The following is a 17,234-nucleotide window of genomic DNA, read 5'->3' as shown; positions in this document are numbered from 1 at the left end:
ATCCCAGGAGGCTCAGAAGTGAAGGCCCAGCCCCATTCACTGAACCATGAGAACTTTTCTGGACAGAGCCCAAGGCACAGTGCAGAAAGTCTCTACCTTCCTGCTGGAGGCTCTCCCACTTATGTCACAGCTTAGTCATCTCATTGGCCAGGGAAGCAGAAGACCTCAGAAATACTTATGGGAGAATAGTGTCCACAGAATATGGTCTTCAGACTATAGAGTGAATCACCCTCATGCAGTCTGAGTGTCGGACCAAGACCCTCTGCCACTAAAACCAACCCATGCTAGAGAATGTGTCTGTGTAGGTGGCATGGGCCAAGGATGCACTGGAATGATTCACTTACTGTCCCAGGAAATGGCAGCATAGCCCTTCCCTTTGGCCCCACCCCTTGGCCTCACCCCAGATCATACTAGAATGGATTAGGCAGCAGGCTACCTGCCCAGACCCCAAAGCACCTATGGAGCAGCCAGAGGCTTGGTGGGTGCCACTCACACTGCACATGCCCTGCATCTCTTTTTTGCCTGCTTCCTATTTTCATTACTTCCATGAATTTTGGCCAGGGCACCAAACCCGTCTTTGGGGCCAGGGTGATGCCAGGCTACCTGTCTCTGACAGCTACTGGTGTTCTTTTGGGTCAGTGGTCAGCCCCCCAGTGTCCCTGCTGGTTGCCCTGATCTCTGTAGGGCTCCCAATTTCTTGCAGTTCAGCACATATTCTGGGTGGGGGTGGGAAGCGAGAGTCACAATTAGATAAGTACCTATACCTAGGACAGTAGGCACCTAGGAGCATGGAGTTTACCTGTTTGGGTAGCTGGGACGGGACAACAGGCAAACGGGAAAGTTGTTCCTAGTGGAAGAACCAGTGGAAGAACGTGCAAAGGGATGAACCTAGTATGAAACCTGATATGGTAAAGAAACTGGTATGACAGGTTCATTGGGTTACAGTGAAGCTGGAGGAGTCTTTAAGGCCCAGGGTTCTCAAACTCCAGGGAAAATTAAGGCAATGGGGAGCCATTGAATATTTTAAAGCTGCAGAGTGATCTGGATATTTTGTGGTTAGAGAGATCCCCCTGCCGCCCCCAGGGTGATCTTTGGGTTGGAGAAAGAGGCTGGCACTAGTTCTCTGTAGTGTTCACAGGGAAGTGAGAGCCCAGAGGGCAAAGTGGCTAGCACTCTTATCAAGGGTAGTGGGGTAGGTACTTAAGCTGAACCTTGGCCGGGCCTTGTGAATTCACCTTGAGAAAGCACTTGTTCTCAGCACTGCAAGGCCCCATTAGCTGACTTCCCTGACATGGCTTGCCTGCTCCCCTCCCGCAGACCAAGCAGATGAGGAGGGAGGAAAGGGCACTCGATCCAAAACCAGGGCTGCTGTCCAAAGTCTAGGTTGGAGAAAGTCTAGGCTACCTGAGAGGAGATGCCAGCCTGGAGGCAGTCAACAGCTTGGCCACATGATGGCAGCAGCGAACCAACTGTTGACTACTGCATACCCACTGCCCCCTCCCAAACAGGTGACCAGTGAAGGCCCTTGAAATTCATTCCCAATCCCTAGAAGTCTCTCCCAATATTCTGAGCCAGGATGGAGGTCCCAAGAACTCATGCCTCGGTGCCAGGCAGGGAACGTTTTATTTCAGTTTTGTCCTGCTTGACTACCTTTGAGACATGTTGACTGTGGAATATAGGAATGGTGCCATAATTTCTGAAGGTGTCTATTCATTTCCGGGCAATTCAGGTTAGAGAAGGGAGTGCCTTTTATGTTGCCTCAGGCGCAGTATCCTTCCAGCACTGGGTGTGGCCACCCTGTGCTTTTCCCCATCTCCTACCAGTTGCTCCAGGAGCTCCAGCCTGGAGGGGTAGGGGAGTCCTGAATTAGGAATCGGTGAAGGGGGTGTAAGTTATTCAGAGAGAACTGTGCTGGGGTAGGTGTAACACAGGGTGTACGGGACCCACAAAATGGACTTGGCACCACCCAGATCAGGAAGGCTTCCTGGAGGAGATGTCACGTATGTTGCAAGAGAAGGAAGGGGAAAAGGTGTTTCTGGAAGGAGGAACTAGGAGTATAGGCTGGAGATTCTATAGTGGAGTATAGTGGAGGAGGTTCTCGTAGGGCCAGGCAGAATCTTGTCTCCTCTCCTCACCCACACTCCTTACCCTACAAATCTCTGGGACTCACAGTTCACTCAGAACTCAACCTAGGGTCACTCTGTGAAGCTTGGCCTCTCTCCAGGGTCCAGGCCCACCTGGATGAGGGGGATATCAGGCTAAAGATGTCCCCCCGGAGACTCCAGTGTTGGGGGATGTAGTTCCCAAGGAGCAGATGCTGAGAGATGGCAAGAGCAGACCTGGGTTGACTTCTCTATTCCCGCCCTGTACAAATCACAGCCTGGAGAGAGAAATCTGGGCAACCACCTCATTTCAGAGACTGAAAGCCTGAGGCCCAGCAAGGCTAACAGAACAGGTTAGAGGTGCCCTGAAAGCCAAAGTCCATGTTTCCCGCATATCAGGGAGGTGCTGGAACAGAACCAGGAAGGAAGGCCAGCACTTTATGTTCTGATGTCCCCATCCCTACAGCTGCCACCTACTGAGGCAGTGGTAGACAGACCAGAGCTAGGGTTGGGCCTCCATGTAAGTTGCTTCTCCTCTGACTCTAAGATCCAGCCAACAGGGTGGGCCCCATCTTATAACTCCCACTGCCCTGGGCAGGCCGGATGCAAGGCAGTAGTCTCTGACCGCCATCCTGTCGCTGTCAGCCCAGAGCAGGTCCACAGAGGGATAGTCCCAGAAGGGAACGGCAACCCACTCCCATATGCTTGCGTGGAGAATCCCACAGACAGAGAAGCCTGGTGCGCTGCAGTCATAGAGTCGGACGCTACAGAATAACGCTTTCATAGAGGGCAGTGTCACTCCTGGGGTCTCCTCACACCTCCCCTGTGGTTCCCCACACATTCCTGGCTTCTGGTCCTCACAAGGAGGGTCCCCTGGGCTCTGACCAGGAACGAGTGTCTGAAGATATTGCTGTATCCTGGAGCCGAGAGAAGAAGGATACCAAATGGTCCTCAAGCGCGCTGGGGCAACCCCTCCCACTTCCGCCCAGTTGATCGTCGGGAGGTGGGACAGGACAGCTCAGATCTACTAAACATCTCTCCGGGCCACTCCACACCCACTCACCCACAGGCCACTGAGAAAGAAGGGCCCAGGCGTAGGTGTAGGACCCAGGCTTCCGAGGGCAGGGAGAGTCGGCTAGGGAGAGGGGCTGGGCTAGGCCAGCCAGCCAGCAGGCCCCGCCCACAGCTCCGCCCCCACGCCCTGGTCCTGTCCGCCGCGCCCGGGTGGCTCCGACAGACTTTGCTCTAATCTCCGGCTGGGAGCGGCAACAGGAGCAACAGGTGAGGCGACCTCTCTGTCTGCGTGTGTCCTCCCTCGCCAGGCGCTCGGACCCTGTGGGCAGGAGAGGGCGGTGGGCATCTCAGGAGTCCTGGTGGGGTCAGCTGCCCCGGGGCTCCCAGGATCGACCCTCGACGCGGGTCCCAACCCAGACTTCGAGTCTGCTCCCAGCCAGGCCCGGGTCTGCGGGAACCTCCACGGGGCCCTACCTGGGCCTCGATGGAGCTCCACCCGCCGCTGTTGCAGCCATTCCTCTTACTGCTGCTGCTGCTGCCGGCGCTGCCGGCGGTGCCCGAGACTGGCGGGTCCTGGCAGTGCCCGCGCATCCCGTATGCTGCTTCCCGCAACTTTGCTGTGGAGTACTCGGTGCCCAGCTTCTCCGCCGGCGGTCCGGTACAAGCCGTTGCAACCTACGAGGGTGGCAGGGAAGGGAGTGCGGTGTTCGTGGCCACACGCAATCGCCTGCATGTGCTTGGACCTGATCTGCAGCCAGTTGAGAGCCTGGCCACCGGCCCTGCTGGGGCCCCTGGCTGCCAGACGTGTGCGGCCTGTGGCCCAGGCCCCCACGGCCCGCCCGGAGACACAGATGCGCAGGTTCTGGTGTTGGAACCGGCGCTTCCCGCACTGATCAGCTGTGGCTCCAGCCTTCGTGGTCGCTGCTTCCTGCATGAACTAGAGCCACGCGGGACAACCCTGCACCTGGCGCCACCGGTCTGCCTTTTCTCAGAGCACAATCGGCCAGAGGACTGTCCTGACTGTGTGGCCAGCCCTCTGGGCACCCTCGTGACTGTGGTTGAGCAGGGCCAGGCGTCCTACTTATACGTGGCATCCTCACTGGACTCGGCGGTGGCCGCCAGGTTCAGCCCGCACTCAGTGTCCATCCGGCGGCTCAAGGCCGACGGTTCAGGATTCGCAGCAGGCTTCGCAGCACTCTCGGTGCTGCCTGAGCACCTCGATTCCTACCGCATTGAGTATGTGTACAGTTTCCACGCCGGAGCCTTCGTCTATTTCCTGACGGTACAGCCCACCGACGTGGCAGCTGCTCCTGGCGCCTTGCACACGCGCCTGGCACGGCTCAGCGCTGTCGAGACCGACTTGGGCGACTACCGAGAGCTGGTCCTTGACTGCCATTTCGCCCCTAAACGCCGGCGACGCGCGGCCCATGAGGGCGGGCAGCCCTACCCGGTGCTGCGGGCGGCCCACGCTGCTCCAGTGGGTGGCCACCTGGCCGCTGAGCTGAGCATCCCTGAGGGGCAGGAAGTGCTCTTCGGGGTCTTCTCGGCTAGCAGAGACAGCGGCCCAGGTGCGGATCCCAACTCTGTGGTCTGTGCGTTCCCCGTCCACCTGCTGGACACTCTCATCGAGCAGGGCGTAGAGCGCTGTTGTGAGCCTCCGGTCCCTCCCGGCCTCAGACGAGGGCTGGACTTCTTCCAGTTGCCCAGCTTTTGCCCAGATGCGGTAAGCAGAAGGAAGCAGCTCTCACTTCTGAGCAGTGTGTTCACTTCCCATCCACCGCTGAGAGGGTCTGGGTGGGGGGGATGGCAGGCGGGGAGAAGCTTTCCCTTCCACCCAGTTTCTTAGGGAGAGTCAGTCAAACGCCATACTGAAATCTCATCTCAAGCCAGGCTAGATCCTGTTGCTAAACCCTTTTCCTGTTTCACCCTTTTGCTTACCATGGCCTCTTGCTTTTTTGGGTAATTTCCCTGGTTGTGGGAAAATTGGATTGCATCATAACTGTCTCTCTGCCAGGCATACTTCCAAACTCTGGGTACAATGGTGGTTGTCCCTTTCTACCTGCCACCAGTTTGTACACTTAGGGACACACACAAAAAGCAGCCCCTCACCCCCGATTTACAGGCAGATACTCACAAATTCACCCAGACTCACATCTACTCACCAACACAGTTTCGCTTTCCCTGTGGGAACGCTTGTTTTGCTCTGCTTTCCCAAGAGGGTGGGGCAGGAGTTGTCAGAGAATGCCCCCCTCCACCCCTGTTCCATAGATCCTTCTGGGCCTTGGAAGTTGGGTGCTTGTCAGGGAGCCTGCCTGCCCTAGGCTCTATGGAGCCACTCATCACTGATTGCTCTCCGTGGGGTGACTGGGGGAGGAATCAGGACACAGTGGGAAGGCGGCCTGGCTCTAGTGGATTCCAGGAGACTCACCCCGGTCTTGTGCAAGCAACTATAAACATCTGCTTATGAGTAAAGGCCTAGGAGGGGCTGGCTGGATTGGTTCACCATGCAGGAGTCCCAGGCTTTCTTTCACCATAGTTGGGGCCCTTCTCATCCCAGGAAGGCGGTATCCCAGCCTAGGCCGAACTAAAGTGCTCCTCCCAGCAGATCCTGCACAGGTTCCCGTCAGCCATGGTGTTAGGGAGCTGGAGCAGAGACTAAGAGGATGGGCCTTAAAATGCTTTTGCCCTGAGGACAAACCTAAAACTGACTTCTTGAGGCCGCTGAAACAGTCCCACCCTACTTGCTGCTGCTGCTGCTGCTAAGTCACTTCAGTCGTGTCCGACTCTGTGTGACCCCATAGACGGAAGCCCACCAGGCTCCCCTGTCCCTGGGATTCTCCAGGCAAGAACACTGGAGTGGGCCCACCCTACTTGCAAGGGATTAAACCAAGGAAAGTGGGTGAATGAACGAAGGAATGGCCTTGGACAAGTGGCCTTTCAGGGAACTACCCATAGTCACTGGTCTCAGGGTTGTTATCTGCCCTGTGGCCCTGGCCTTGCTGTGACATTCTTTGCTGTCTCCTTTTGCTCTGATTGATGTCCCAGTGGCAGGAGGAGAGTTTACACACAATGAAGAGTGGGGGATCTTCAGCCTCCTCCTTCACTGACTCCATCTCGGTTGAAGAGGCCCTAGGGGTGGGAATCCCTAGTCTGGGCTTAGGGAACCCTCACTGCTCTCCTCTCCTTCTCTCTGGGGAACCAGGACCTCTCTCTGACTTGGCTAGAGGTCAGGAGATCAGAAGACACCCGGCACCACTTGGCAGTACAAGGCTCGAAAGGGCTAATCTCCAGTCCTGCCCACAGTCTGGCCAGGCCCCCAGGCAGTGTGTGAACCAGCCTGTCCAGTGACTGGGCACACAGCCTCTAGGAGGAAAGCCACTCTGTGTTCCTTGTGGCTACCCTCACGAAGCTTGAGGGCCTCAGAGCTGGTCCCTGCCCTCCATGCATTCAGGTGGGCTTTGAGTCTGGTGGAGTCACCCTCCTCTACGGGGTATTGGACACTTCAGTGTTTTCAGGAGGCCGGGGCCCCCAGACTAGCCTAGGGATCCAGAACTAAGGCCCTGGAGCCCAGGGGCACACAGACAGGGTAGGGCCTCTGACTAGGGTAGGGCGTCTTTTCCAGCACACAGCCCCACCTGTCCCTGAGTCATACAGAAAACACCTGGCTGCCTTCCTGCTAGGATCAGGACTTTTACTCACCTCCAGTTAGGACAGACTCCTAGTCCCCACCCACCCATGCTATAGATCCAGTGTGTAGAGTTTCAGGGACCAGCTGTATGCTGAGGTCTCGCTCTAAGACTTACAATCAGTGCTGTGTCAGACAGGGGTCTCCTATCAGGAGGAGGACCCTTAGGGCTGGCAAGGGAGGGTCCCAAGCTATGAGGGCTACATAGCCTTGCCTGCACCTTGCATCCAGCTCCAATACCCTTGCATCCATACCCTCACTTCTGGTTTCCCAGAAGCTTCCACAACCCTGACCTGGGGCACTCGGTGTCCCCCAAACACCTTCCTGCTAAAAACAGGAAAGAAATTAATGTCTTCTGGCACCCAGGCCTTCAGGTCCTGGTTTATCCCTCCTGTACCTCGAAGGAAATACAGGTAGTGGCTGGAGGTGCCGGAAGATCTTTGGCATCTCAGGGAGAAGGACCATGTTACCAAGCCCGTGCTGCCCAATTAATCTCAGAGTTCAGCTCCTTAAGCAGGTGGACACATTGAAGCCTCAAGAGGTGACAGGGTTTGTTGAAATATGGGGCAGGACCAGCAGGGGGCAGGAGAGGACTCTGGTCAGGAACTCGACTGTCAACCCGGTGACAAGGCCTTTGACAGGTAGGCAGACCTCTCTGAGCCTGTTTCCTTATCTGTAAAATGGGAGTGATGAGAGGAGCCAACTCCACAGCATGGAAGTGAGAACAGAATGGGGTTGTCTCTGGAAGGCTCCATAACATGTTATCAGAATGGCTGTGGCAGGGAAGGGCCACGTGCTGGGCAGGGGAGCCAGCCTTCTGGTCTCGGCCTTCTTCCCTGGCCTGGCTACATCTGAGAGACCCATGGTGGAGGGTGAGGTGCCTGGCAGGTCTGGGGCCTTCTCCAGCCAGGCCAGGTGAGGGGTGGGAGTTTAGGCCACTGTGGTCCCTGACAGAGGCCCAAAGGGTTCAGCGCATGGAGATGAGCCCTGATTCCCTTCTTTGACCTTCCCCAGCCTGGTCTGGGGGCCTCCAGCCCCAACATCAGCTGCCGCCACTTCCCTCTGCTCGTCAGCAGCAGCCTCTTACGGGTGGACCTATTCAACGGGCTGTTGGGACCAGTGGAGGTCACGGCACTGTACGTGACGCGCCTCGACAACGTCACAGTGGCCCACATGGGCACAGCCGATGGGCGCATCCTGCAGGTGGGTTCCTCATCGCCGTGGCCCCTTGTCCCCGGATCCGTGTCCCTGTTTTGCTCATGGCCAACCTGTCCCAGGTGGAGCTGGCCAGGTCTCTCAACTACTTGCTGTACGTGTCCAACTTCTCACTGGGCAGCAATGGGCAGCCCGTGCATCGGGGTGTCAGACGCCTTGGGGACCACCTGCTCTTTGCCTCTGGGGACCAGGTAAGGTGGGCAGGGTAGGGCCTGGGGCTGGGCTGTTGGGAGCCCAGGCTCCCCCTTGAATCCAGGGAGGCACTGACACACAGGTCTCACCACCCTGATTTACAGTGGAACCAAAGGTTCTAGGGGGCTTAGCCTCCCTTCAGCCACCCCTGAGATACCTGTCTGTTCCAGGTCTTCCAGGTACCGATCCGGGGCCCTGGCTGCCGCCACTTCCTCACCTGTGGGCGCTGCCTGAGGGCACAGCGTTTCATGGGCTGTGGATGGTGTGGGGGCATGTGTGGCCGGAAGAAGGAGTGTCCTGGCTCCTGGCAACAGGATTATTGCCCACCCGAGCTTACTGAGGTATGGCTTGCCTGGCAGGGCACAGTTAAGGGATGGGACCTGCTGGGCCTGGGGTGGGAGTCAGCAGGTCTTAACCGTGATCTTCCCCAGGTCTAGGATGTCCTAAGTTGCTACAAGGAGGGCACATTCAAAGACTTTGAGACATAGTAGTACTGAGTGAGGACTAGCGTGTGACCTAGAACAGGGGTCCCCAAACCTCCGGGCTGCAGATCAGTACCGCCTGTTAGATCAGCCGCAACATTAGATTATAAACAAAGTACACAATAAATGCAATGTGTTTGAATTATTCCAAAACCACCTCTCCTCTTCCTGGTCCATGGATAAATTGTCTCCCGTGGAACTAGTCCCTGGTGCCAAAAAGGTTGGGGACTGCTTACCTAGAGTGAAGGGATTCCCAGGTGGCGCTAGCGGTAAGGAACCCACCTGCCAACGCAAGAGATGGGGGTTCAGTCCCTGGGTCGGGAAGAGCCCCTGTAGGAGAGCATGGCAACCCACTCTAATATTCTTTCCTGGAGAATCCCATGGACAGAGGAACCTGGTAGGCTGTAGTCCACAGGGTCACACAGAATCATACATGACCGAAGCGACTTAGCATCCAGCATGCAAGCATGACCTAGGGTGACTGGAGTATGTGGCAGGCAAGGAGTATGAGAGAAACCTTAGGGGGAAGCAGACAGTGCTGAGAGTCCTGACCCGCAGAGGGACTCAGCCTATGTTCTCCTCCCCTTTCAGTTCTATCCCCGCAGTGGACCCCTAAGGGGCAACACAAGGCTGACCCTATGTGGCTCCAACTTTTACCTGTACCCTCCTGGTCTGGTGCCTGAAGGCACCCATCAGGTCACTGTGGGTCGAAGTCCCTGCCGACTGTTACCTAAAGGCAACTCAGACCTCAGGTATGACCTGGTCCCTGCTGTTTCTGTCCCTGATGCGGGTAACCAAGCAGCCCCTTTGCTGTGAGATCCTGTCCTCAGCTTGCATGGGGCAAGCTGCAGTGGCACTGCTTGTTTGGTGTCTGGGGTGACATCTCTATTCCTTTCTGAGCCTGCATGTGCCTTCCCTGTCTGTTGAGTTATGGCCAAACTTGTCCCTGCACGGACAGTTCCTGTTGGCCCAGGATTGAGGCATGGGTAGATAGAGGCTATCTTTAAGCTCAGAGGAGACTTGTGATTTGCGGTGGGCAGGCCAGTAGGCCTGTGTGACTCCCCCCCCGCGGCTGACCTTGAGTTCCCTTGATGTCCCAGCCGACTGCCCCGGAAGGACTTCATAGAGGATTTTGAGTGTGAGCTGGAGCCCTTGAGCACACAGGTAGCCGGGCCTGCCAATGTCAGCCTCACTGTGACCAATATGCCACTGGGCAGGCACTTCCGGGTAGATGGCACCTCCATGCTAGGAGGCTTCTCTTTCATGGTGAGGTCACCTTGTCTTGTCTGTGTCCTTGGGCAGGTGGGCAGTTCGGGCAGGGAAGGGTTTGGAGGGGACGGCCTCCTATTCCAAGCTAAGCCACCTCCATGCCCTCTTAGGAGCCAGTGCTGACAGCAGTCCGACCCTTGTTTGGCCCTCGGGCAGGAGGTACCTGCCTCACCCTTGAAGGCCGAGGCCTGTCTATTGGCACCAGCCAGGCTGTGCTGGTCAATGGGACTGAGTGCCCGCTGAAACAGTAAGAGCCAGTGGGAAGGGGGATGGGAGGCGACAGGGTCCCACATAGGCGAACCCTTACCAGGTAGGGCTTAGATCCCCAACAGGGTAGGGGAGGAGGGCTCAGTCACTCAGTGGAGGGAACAGTCCAGGAAGAAGTGTCTGTTGCTCCCTCCATCCCAGAGGTGGTTTGGGGATGGTGAGAGCCCATTATAGTGTCCATTGGCCGCAGCCAGCGCTGTGGGGCCCCTGCTCCTCCTGACTTCTTGGAAGCCTTACTGGGACCACCCAGTCTTCAAACAGACCATGGAGTTTGGGCAGATCGGGGAGATGACTGAAAGAGGAACTGGGAGGGGTCTGTTGGTCCCTGGAGGAGCCAAGCCTGGCCATCACTTGGAAGGTGCCCCTGAGCCCAATCCCCCTGTTCTGCAGGGTCAGCGAGGGGCAGCTTTTATGCACCACGCCCCCTGGGGCCGCTACTGCCAGCGTTCCCATTCGCCTGCAGGTAGGGGGCGCCGAGGTGCCTGGCTCTTGGAACTTCCACTACCAGGAAGACCCCATCATCCTGGGCATCAGCCCCAAATGTGGCTATAGGTAAGTGTCACCTCCTCGCCCATTCTGGTCTCTGAAGGATGAGGGATCCAGCGTCAGAGAGTACCCCAAGGCCCACCACCCTGCTCTCCTCTACAGCGGCTCCCATGTCACCATCCGTGGCCAGCATCTGACTTCAGCATGGCACCTCACACTGTCATTCCATGATGGGGTCAGGGCAGTGGAGAACAGGGTGAGTGGGCACTGGCAGCTGCTGAGTGGGCACTCGCCAGGAGGGAGGAAGGCCACACCAGTCCCCTGAGTTCCAGCCCCAGCCCACACTGGGTTCAGGTGACCAGGGTGGCTGAAGGTAGGATACTGGGGCTTAACGCTCTTACCTGGGCCCCGCAGTGTGAGGGGCAGCTCCCAGAGCAACACAGGTGCCGCCTGCCCGAATATGTGGTCCGAGGCCGCCGAGGGTGGGTGACGGGGAACCTGAGTGTCCGTGGGGATGGAGCTCCTGGCTTCACACTGCCTGGCTTTCGCTTCCTGCCTCCACCCCACCCACCCAGCAAGGACCTGGCCCCCCTGAAGCCTGAGGAGCATGCCATTAAGTTTGAGGTAAGTGTGGGGGATGAGGGGTGAGAACAGTGGAGGGGGTAGGGCTGCAGCCTCGCTGAAGGAGCGTGGCGGCGGGGGCACTGGCCAGCCCCCATGACTGTCTCTGCAGTACATCGGGCTGGGCACTGTGGCCGACTGTGTGGCTGTGAATGTGACTGTGAGTGGCAGGAGCTGCCAGCATGAGCTGCGGGGGGATGTGGTGGTCTGCCCCCTGCCCCCCTCCCTGAAATTTGGCAAGGACGGTGCTCCACTGCAGGTAGGCAGCTCTGTTGGCCCTCCTCAGGAGACACGGGATGGGGGGGTGGTCTACAGGCTGGGCCTGAGCTGCCACCTAATGCCCTGCAGGTCTGCGTGGATGGCGGGTGCTACACCCTGGGCAAGGTAGTGCGGCCAGGTCTGGAAGGGGTTCCCCAGAGCACGCTCCTTAGTGTCCTCCTGGCTCTGCTCCTGCTTGTAGCTGTGCTGGCTCCCATATTGGTCTTCAGTTACCACCGGAGGAAGCAGCTAGGTGAGCCCTCCACTGCCATCCTGACCTAGCTCTCACCCCCAAACTATGACATCTCCAAGTCGCTATATCCTCTCTCTGCCCAGGCCTTGGGGGTCTGCCCACACCCACCAGGTCTGGGTCAGCCTCTAGGACTTTGGAGTGGCTGGCTACCAGCAGGCATTTGTCCACAGTTATTTCTTCAAACCTGGAAGACTTGGCCTCCCTGGACCGGGCCACTGGAGCCATGCCTCTGCCTCTGCTCCGCTCAGGCTCTGACTACAGAAATGGCCTTGGTGAGATGCTGGAGGTTCTAGAAGGTGGGACCATGCCGTCTGCTCCACCAGCCCCTCATTCCCTCTCTTCCTCCACAGCCCCTCCTATCACTGGCCAGGATTCCTCCACTCAGGTCCGCAGCATATCCTCCTCAGACAGCGGGGATGGGTCCCATGTCCCATTGCTGCGGAAAGCATCCATCCAGCTTGGGGACCTGGACTCTGTGCTCCTGGCTGAGGTCAAGGATGTACTGATTCCCCATGAAAGGGTGGTCACCCACGCTGACCGAGTCATTGGCAAAGGTATGAGTGCCAGACCAGGTGGAGCGGGGGAGAGATGGAGTCCTGAGATGACATGGGCTCGAGGGACAGTTGGGCAGGAATCTGAGCCTCCATTTGCTCATCTGTGAAATAGGAACTCTGTCTTCAGTGGGTTCTGGTGCAGATTAAGTGGGTATGGGAGGGCTGTAGGCTCTGCCAGCACGAGTTGGAGCCCTGAGGTCTGGTTGCCAGTGGGTGGGAGTGGTGTGAGCTCTGGGCCCTGGAGCCCCTCTCACCATCTCTCCCTCATCAGGCCATTTTGGAGTTGTCTACCATGGAGAATACACAGACGAGGCCCAGAATCGAATCCACTGTGCCATCAAGTCGCTGAGTCGTAAGTAGAACAGAGGCTGGGAGGATCCTCGTCTCTGCTGTGCTACCACTTGGCTCCATGACCCTGAGCAGGAGACTTTTGTTTCCTCCATTTCCCCATCTGACCCTTATCAAGGGGTTCCCCGCCCTGGGCCTGACTCCAGCCTCCCTGCAGGCATCACGGAGGTACAAGAGGTGGAGGCCTTCCTGCGCGAGGGGCTGCTCATGCGCCGTCTGCACCACCCGAATGTGCTGGCTCTCATCGGCATCGTGCTGCCCCCGGAAGGGCTGCCCCGCGTGCTGCTGCCCTACATGCGCCACGGAGACCTGCTGCAGTTTATCCGCTCACCCCAGCGGGTCAGTCGGTGCTTACCTGACCCTGGGTTCTGGGGGGTGAATAGGTGGGGGGGCTTGGGCAGCAGCTGGGCATGGAGCTGCTCTGCCCTCCCCTACTGACCCACCTGTGCCCCCCACCCAACCCCAGAATCCCACAGTAAAGGACCTCATCAGCTTCGGCCTGCAGGTGGCCCACGGCATGGAGTACCTGGCCGAGCAGAAGTTTGTGCACCGGGACCTGGCTGCTCGGAACTGCATGTGAGTGGCCAGAGTGAAGCCAGGGGGCGGAGCACTAGGGCATGCAGCTGAAGGCGCCCCCAGGGAAGGTCCACGCTCCATTCCTTGCCCTATAGCCCTGGACACGTCCTTCCCTTTCTGGTCCTCCATTTTTCTATCTGCCCAGTGCAGGCTTGGGTTGAACGCTGTGGCTCAGAAACCCTGTGAGGGCCTGAGATAGATGGGTTTGGGCCTGGTGGGGACCAGTCCTGAGTGCAATCCTCCCCTTCCAGGCTGGATGAGTCATTCACAGTCAAGGTGGCTGACTTCGGTCTGGCCCGTGACGTCCTGGACAAGGAGTACTACAGTGTCCAGCAGCACCGCCACGCTCGCCTGCCTGTCAAGTGGATGGCGCTGGAGAGCCTGCAGACCTACAGATTCACCACAAAGTCCGACGTGGTGAGGCCCCACCTGCCCCAGAGTCCACCCAGCCTCAGAGAACACTCGGCCTTGCCCATTCAACTCTAGATGTTGATGAACCCAGGGAACCCTGTGTTGGGCGGTGCCCACAGCCCATTTGCCCATCTCTGGGCAGGTATCAGGGCAAGAGATGGCTCTTCACAGGCAATCCAGGGCTTGCTGAGCCCCAGCTCTGGGAAGGCTCAGGGGTAGTGGGTGGGGACAGAGCAAAGATGCTTGTGAGATATAGAAGAACGGTTCCGATTTGGGGGTGGAGCCCCCTCATTTCCAGTTAGTGGGCTTTGGGAGGGAGCAGACCTGGAGGGGTCCACCTATCCCCAGATTTGAGCTGAGAGTTGAGTCCCTTCACCTGTGCCCTCCCACAGTGGTCGTATGGTGTGCTGTTATGGGAGCTGCTGACGCGGGGTGCCCCTCCATACCCCCACATCGACCCTTTTGACCTCACTCACTTCCTGGCCCAGGGTCGGCGCCTGCCCCAACCTGAGTATTGCCCAGATTCTCTGTGAGTATATGGACATGGTGATGGGGAGGGAGCTGGGACCTAGAGACAAGAAGGGGAGGAGGGGGCTGGAAACAGTTCGTGCCTGGCTTTCTGACTCATTCTCAGGTTGACCTAGAAAGGGACCCTCTCTGGGCCTCAGTTTCCTCATCTGTGGACTGCTTGCACCAGCATCGGGGCTTGGTGCTAGAAGATCATGGTTGCCATGGTAACAGCATTCCTAACTCAGAGTCTGGGTTGAGGCCAGTGATTTCATTTCCCAGCACTCCTTTCCCCACAATCCCCACCAAGGGGGGCTGTTTTCCATCGCTTCCACTTACTTAACCTCAAGGAAAGGTTCCATTAGCTCCCACACTAAGCCCCCTCCACATCTCCAGATCAGAAATCATTTTTCATTGGATACAGTTTCAGATTCCCTGTTCCCAGAGGCATGGCGGCAGCTGTGTTTCATCAGTGCCTGTCGGGTGGTTCAGCTTCATAAGCAGCACGCATGCCTTAGCCGTGCTCAGGTCTTTGAGGTTAGAACGGGAAGAACCAGGTCACAGGTAAAGGTGGCTAATGATTCCTGTCTCATTCCGCTTGTGTTCCAGAAGGGTATGAGTAACCCTTCCTCACAGCCCTGCCTGCCTTGCTTTTGCTTTTCATTATTTATTTCACTGATGTATCTGCTTCAAAGTCAGGGAAATTAACTTCTGCCTCCGGGTCAGGCTCCCTGAAACAGACTCTGAGATGGAGATTTACATGCAGGTGGTTGATTCCTAGGTTGGGGGCAAGGGAAGCAGGACTAGGTAGGCAGAGAAGTAGAGCTGTGATGCAGATGTAAAAAAGGCTGCTGTCCATCCCCCGGGATCTCTGGAATTGGGATGGCCCTTCAGAGTTTTCTGAAATTGAGACCCAGGGGCCCGGGTCTTTGCACCAGACATACATCAGTCACTGCTTACAGCTGTCCAGGAGGAAGGCGTGTGAGCCTGGAGGAGGCATTTCTTTTCTGCCTAGGGAATTCCTAGAGGGGACTTCAGTCAAGAGCCATCAGCCACCACAGGGAGAATGAAGGGGGGCATGCCAGCATCCTCTAAACCAGGGGAAGTCCCTTGTCTCTAGGCTTCAATTTCCTAATCTGCAGAGTTAGGGTGATCACAGTACCACCCTCAGAGGTCTGAGAATTATACGAGATTATCATGTGTAGGGCACTTTTAGTATCGTTTAGGGCAGGGATGACATTTCCAAGATAAAGGGACATGTATTAGGACCCACCAGACAAACACAAAGAAGCTGCTTGGGGTCCATAGTGCCAAAGAAAGTGAAAGAAAAGTGAAAGTGTTAGTTGCTCAGTTGTGTCCGACTCTTTGCAACCCCGTGGACTGTAGCCTGCCAGGCTCCTCTGTCCATAAAATTCTCCATGCAAGAATACTGGAGTAGGTTGCCATTCTCTTCTCCAGGGTATCTTCCCAACCCAGGGATCAAAGCCAGGTCTGCTGCATGGTGGATAGAATCTTTACCACCTGAGCCACCAAGAAAGCCCATATGATGCCAATGAGTTGCCCCACAATCTCAGGGCTTTGAATCCCCATTTCCTCAGACCTGGGCTTCCTTCCTGGAAGACCTGTGATGATAACTGCAATAGCTTGTGAGCTAGGCCCTAAGCTCCGAGCTTCACAGGAGTCTTCTCACTTTATGCCCCAGCAGCTCTGTGATCAGAGAAGGATCCAGAAGCACGGAGAGGTTAAGGAACTTGTTGAGATCACAGAGCCCAGGTCACAGGACACAGGAGTCCAGCCTCTTAACCCCTGAGGCAATTCGACCTCTACCAGGGTGGGAAGGCAGACAGTTATAATAAGCTTCCCTGTAATTGGGTGAGGCAAGGCATCAGCCAGGTCACCCACTCTCGTCCGCTGTGGCCTGCCAGGGGACTAACCGCAAGTGGATAGCCCAGAAGCTCTGGGTGTGGGTGCACCGTGCCCCTAATGTTTTCCTCTCCCCGGTAGGTACACTGTGATGCAGCATTGCTGGGTGGCAGACCCCACGGCACGACCCACCTTCGGAGAGCTAGCAGGGGAGGTGGCGCTCGTGGTGGCTGCGCTGCGAGGGGACCACTACGTGCAGCTGCCCGCGGCCTATGTGAACGTGGGCCCTGGTGCCTCTGACAAGGCAATCATGCCCTCGGAACACTCACCATCCCCAACAGTGCACCGGAGCCCAGGGCGGCCCCGGCCCCTCTCAGAGCCACCGAGGCCCACGTGACCTCAGCCCCAGGCGGGCCTCGGGGCTTGGACCTGCATAGCAGTGGCAGTTACCCCAAGCTGCCTCTGGGCTGGCCTCTGCCGTGTCCCGGTCCCTTCACCTTCAGGGGCGTAGGAGGACTGCAAGGCATATTGGTCTCTCGCTCCTCAGGGAGAGCCAGTGTGGGGATCCTTGATGCAGTATTTATGAGGTGTCTGCTGTGTGCCTGGCTGCTGGGCACAGGGGACTCAGTGGTGACCACTGGCCCTTAAATCAGTAAATGAACGAATGAATATTTAAGTACACTTTGTGGTAAATGCTATGAAAGGAAAAGACAGGCTGCTCTGAGGGAATGGAGGACAGTCCTAGATAGATGAAGAGGGAAGTAACGGAGGCCACCCCAGGAGGTGACATTTTTGCTGGGATGTTGTCAAATGGGAACTGCGCCAGAAATGGTTAGGGGAAGAGAGTTTTGGCAGAGTGAACAGCCCATGCAAAGGCCCTGAGGCTGGAAAGGGGTTGGGTCAGCAAGAAGGCTCCAGAGAACAGGAAGGGCAGGCCAGGCCCACATCCAAAAAATAGGGCCCTGGGGACTTTCAGATGGAACCAAGCGGGGTGGGTTGAAAACCCAGACATGCAGCAGCCATGATGGCTTCTGCTGCTGCCAAGTCTGCCTGTCCCATTGCCCAGGCCCTAGCCCCACTCCAGGGCTCCCTGCTTCACCTGCACCCTTCCCCTAACTGCCTGCCCCCACC

General features: G+C 57.2%; 1 protein-coding gene across 3 annotated transcripts; it reads left to right on the top strand.

Annotated features, from left to right (window-relative positions):
- The first annotated feature begins 3,140 nt into the window (after positions 1-3,140).
- Positions 3,141-16,772, top strand: MST1R (macrophage stimulating 1 receptor). 3 transcript variants are annotated; one of them, XM_055413855.2, is made up of 20 exons: positions 3,141-4,839; positions 7,816-8,004; positions 8,079-8,207; positions 8,379-8,549; positions 9,282-9,442; positions 9,791-9,956; positions 10,070-10,206; positions 10,617-10,778; positions 10,875-10,968; positions 11,127-11,336; positions 11,446-11,592; positions 11,682-11,844; positions 11,928-12,116; positions 12,195-12,398; positions 12,670-12,750; positions 12,904-13,085; positions 13,213-13,322; positions 13,574-13,739; positions 14,126-14,262; positions 16,245-16,772. In XM_055413855.2, the coding sequence occupies exons 1-20, from the start codon at positions 3,601-3,603 to the stop codon at positions 16,498-16,500; spliced, it is 4,293 nt and encodes a 1,430-aa protein (XP_055269830.2). In that variant the 5' UTR covers positions 3,141-3,600; the 3' UTR covers positions 16,501-16,772. The 3 variants fall into 3 exon arrangements, with proteins under 3 accessions (XP_055269830.2, XP_088688121.1, XP_055269832.2); XM_055413857.2 differs by having other exon boundaries at positions 3,142-4,839; positions 12,015-12,116; XM_088831995.1 differs by having other exon boundaries at positions 12,015-12,398.
- Positions 16,773-17,234: the final 462 nt, after the last annotated feature.

The sequence above is a fragment of the Moschus berezovskii genome, chromosome 24, assembly GCF_049115385.1.
Source record: "Moschus berezovskii isolate FMDL1 chromosome 24, NW_MosBer_1.0, whole genome shotgun sequence".
Taxonomy (NCBI): Eukaryota; Metazoa; Chordata; class Mammalia; order Artiodactyla; family Moschidae; genus Moschus; species Moschus berezovskii.
This window is presented reverse-complemented; position numbering and strand designations above follow the sequence as displayed.

Excerpts from the sequence above, each read along its gene's own strand:
- MST1R (XM_055413855.2), top strand. The coding sequence starts at position 3,601 with ATGGAGCTCCACCCGCCGCTGTTGCAGCCATTCCTCTTACTGCTGCTG. Across the intron at positions 8,550-9,281 it reads GCCCACCCGAGCTTACTGAG|TTCTATCCCCGCAGTGGACC; the intron begins GTATGGCTTGCC and ends CTCCCCTTTCAG. Across the intron at positions 12,399-12,669 it reads TGACCGAGTCATTGGCAAAG|GCCATTTTGGAGTTGTCTAC; the intron begins GTATGAGTGCCA and ends CTCCCTCATCAG.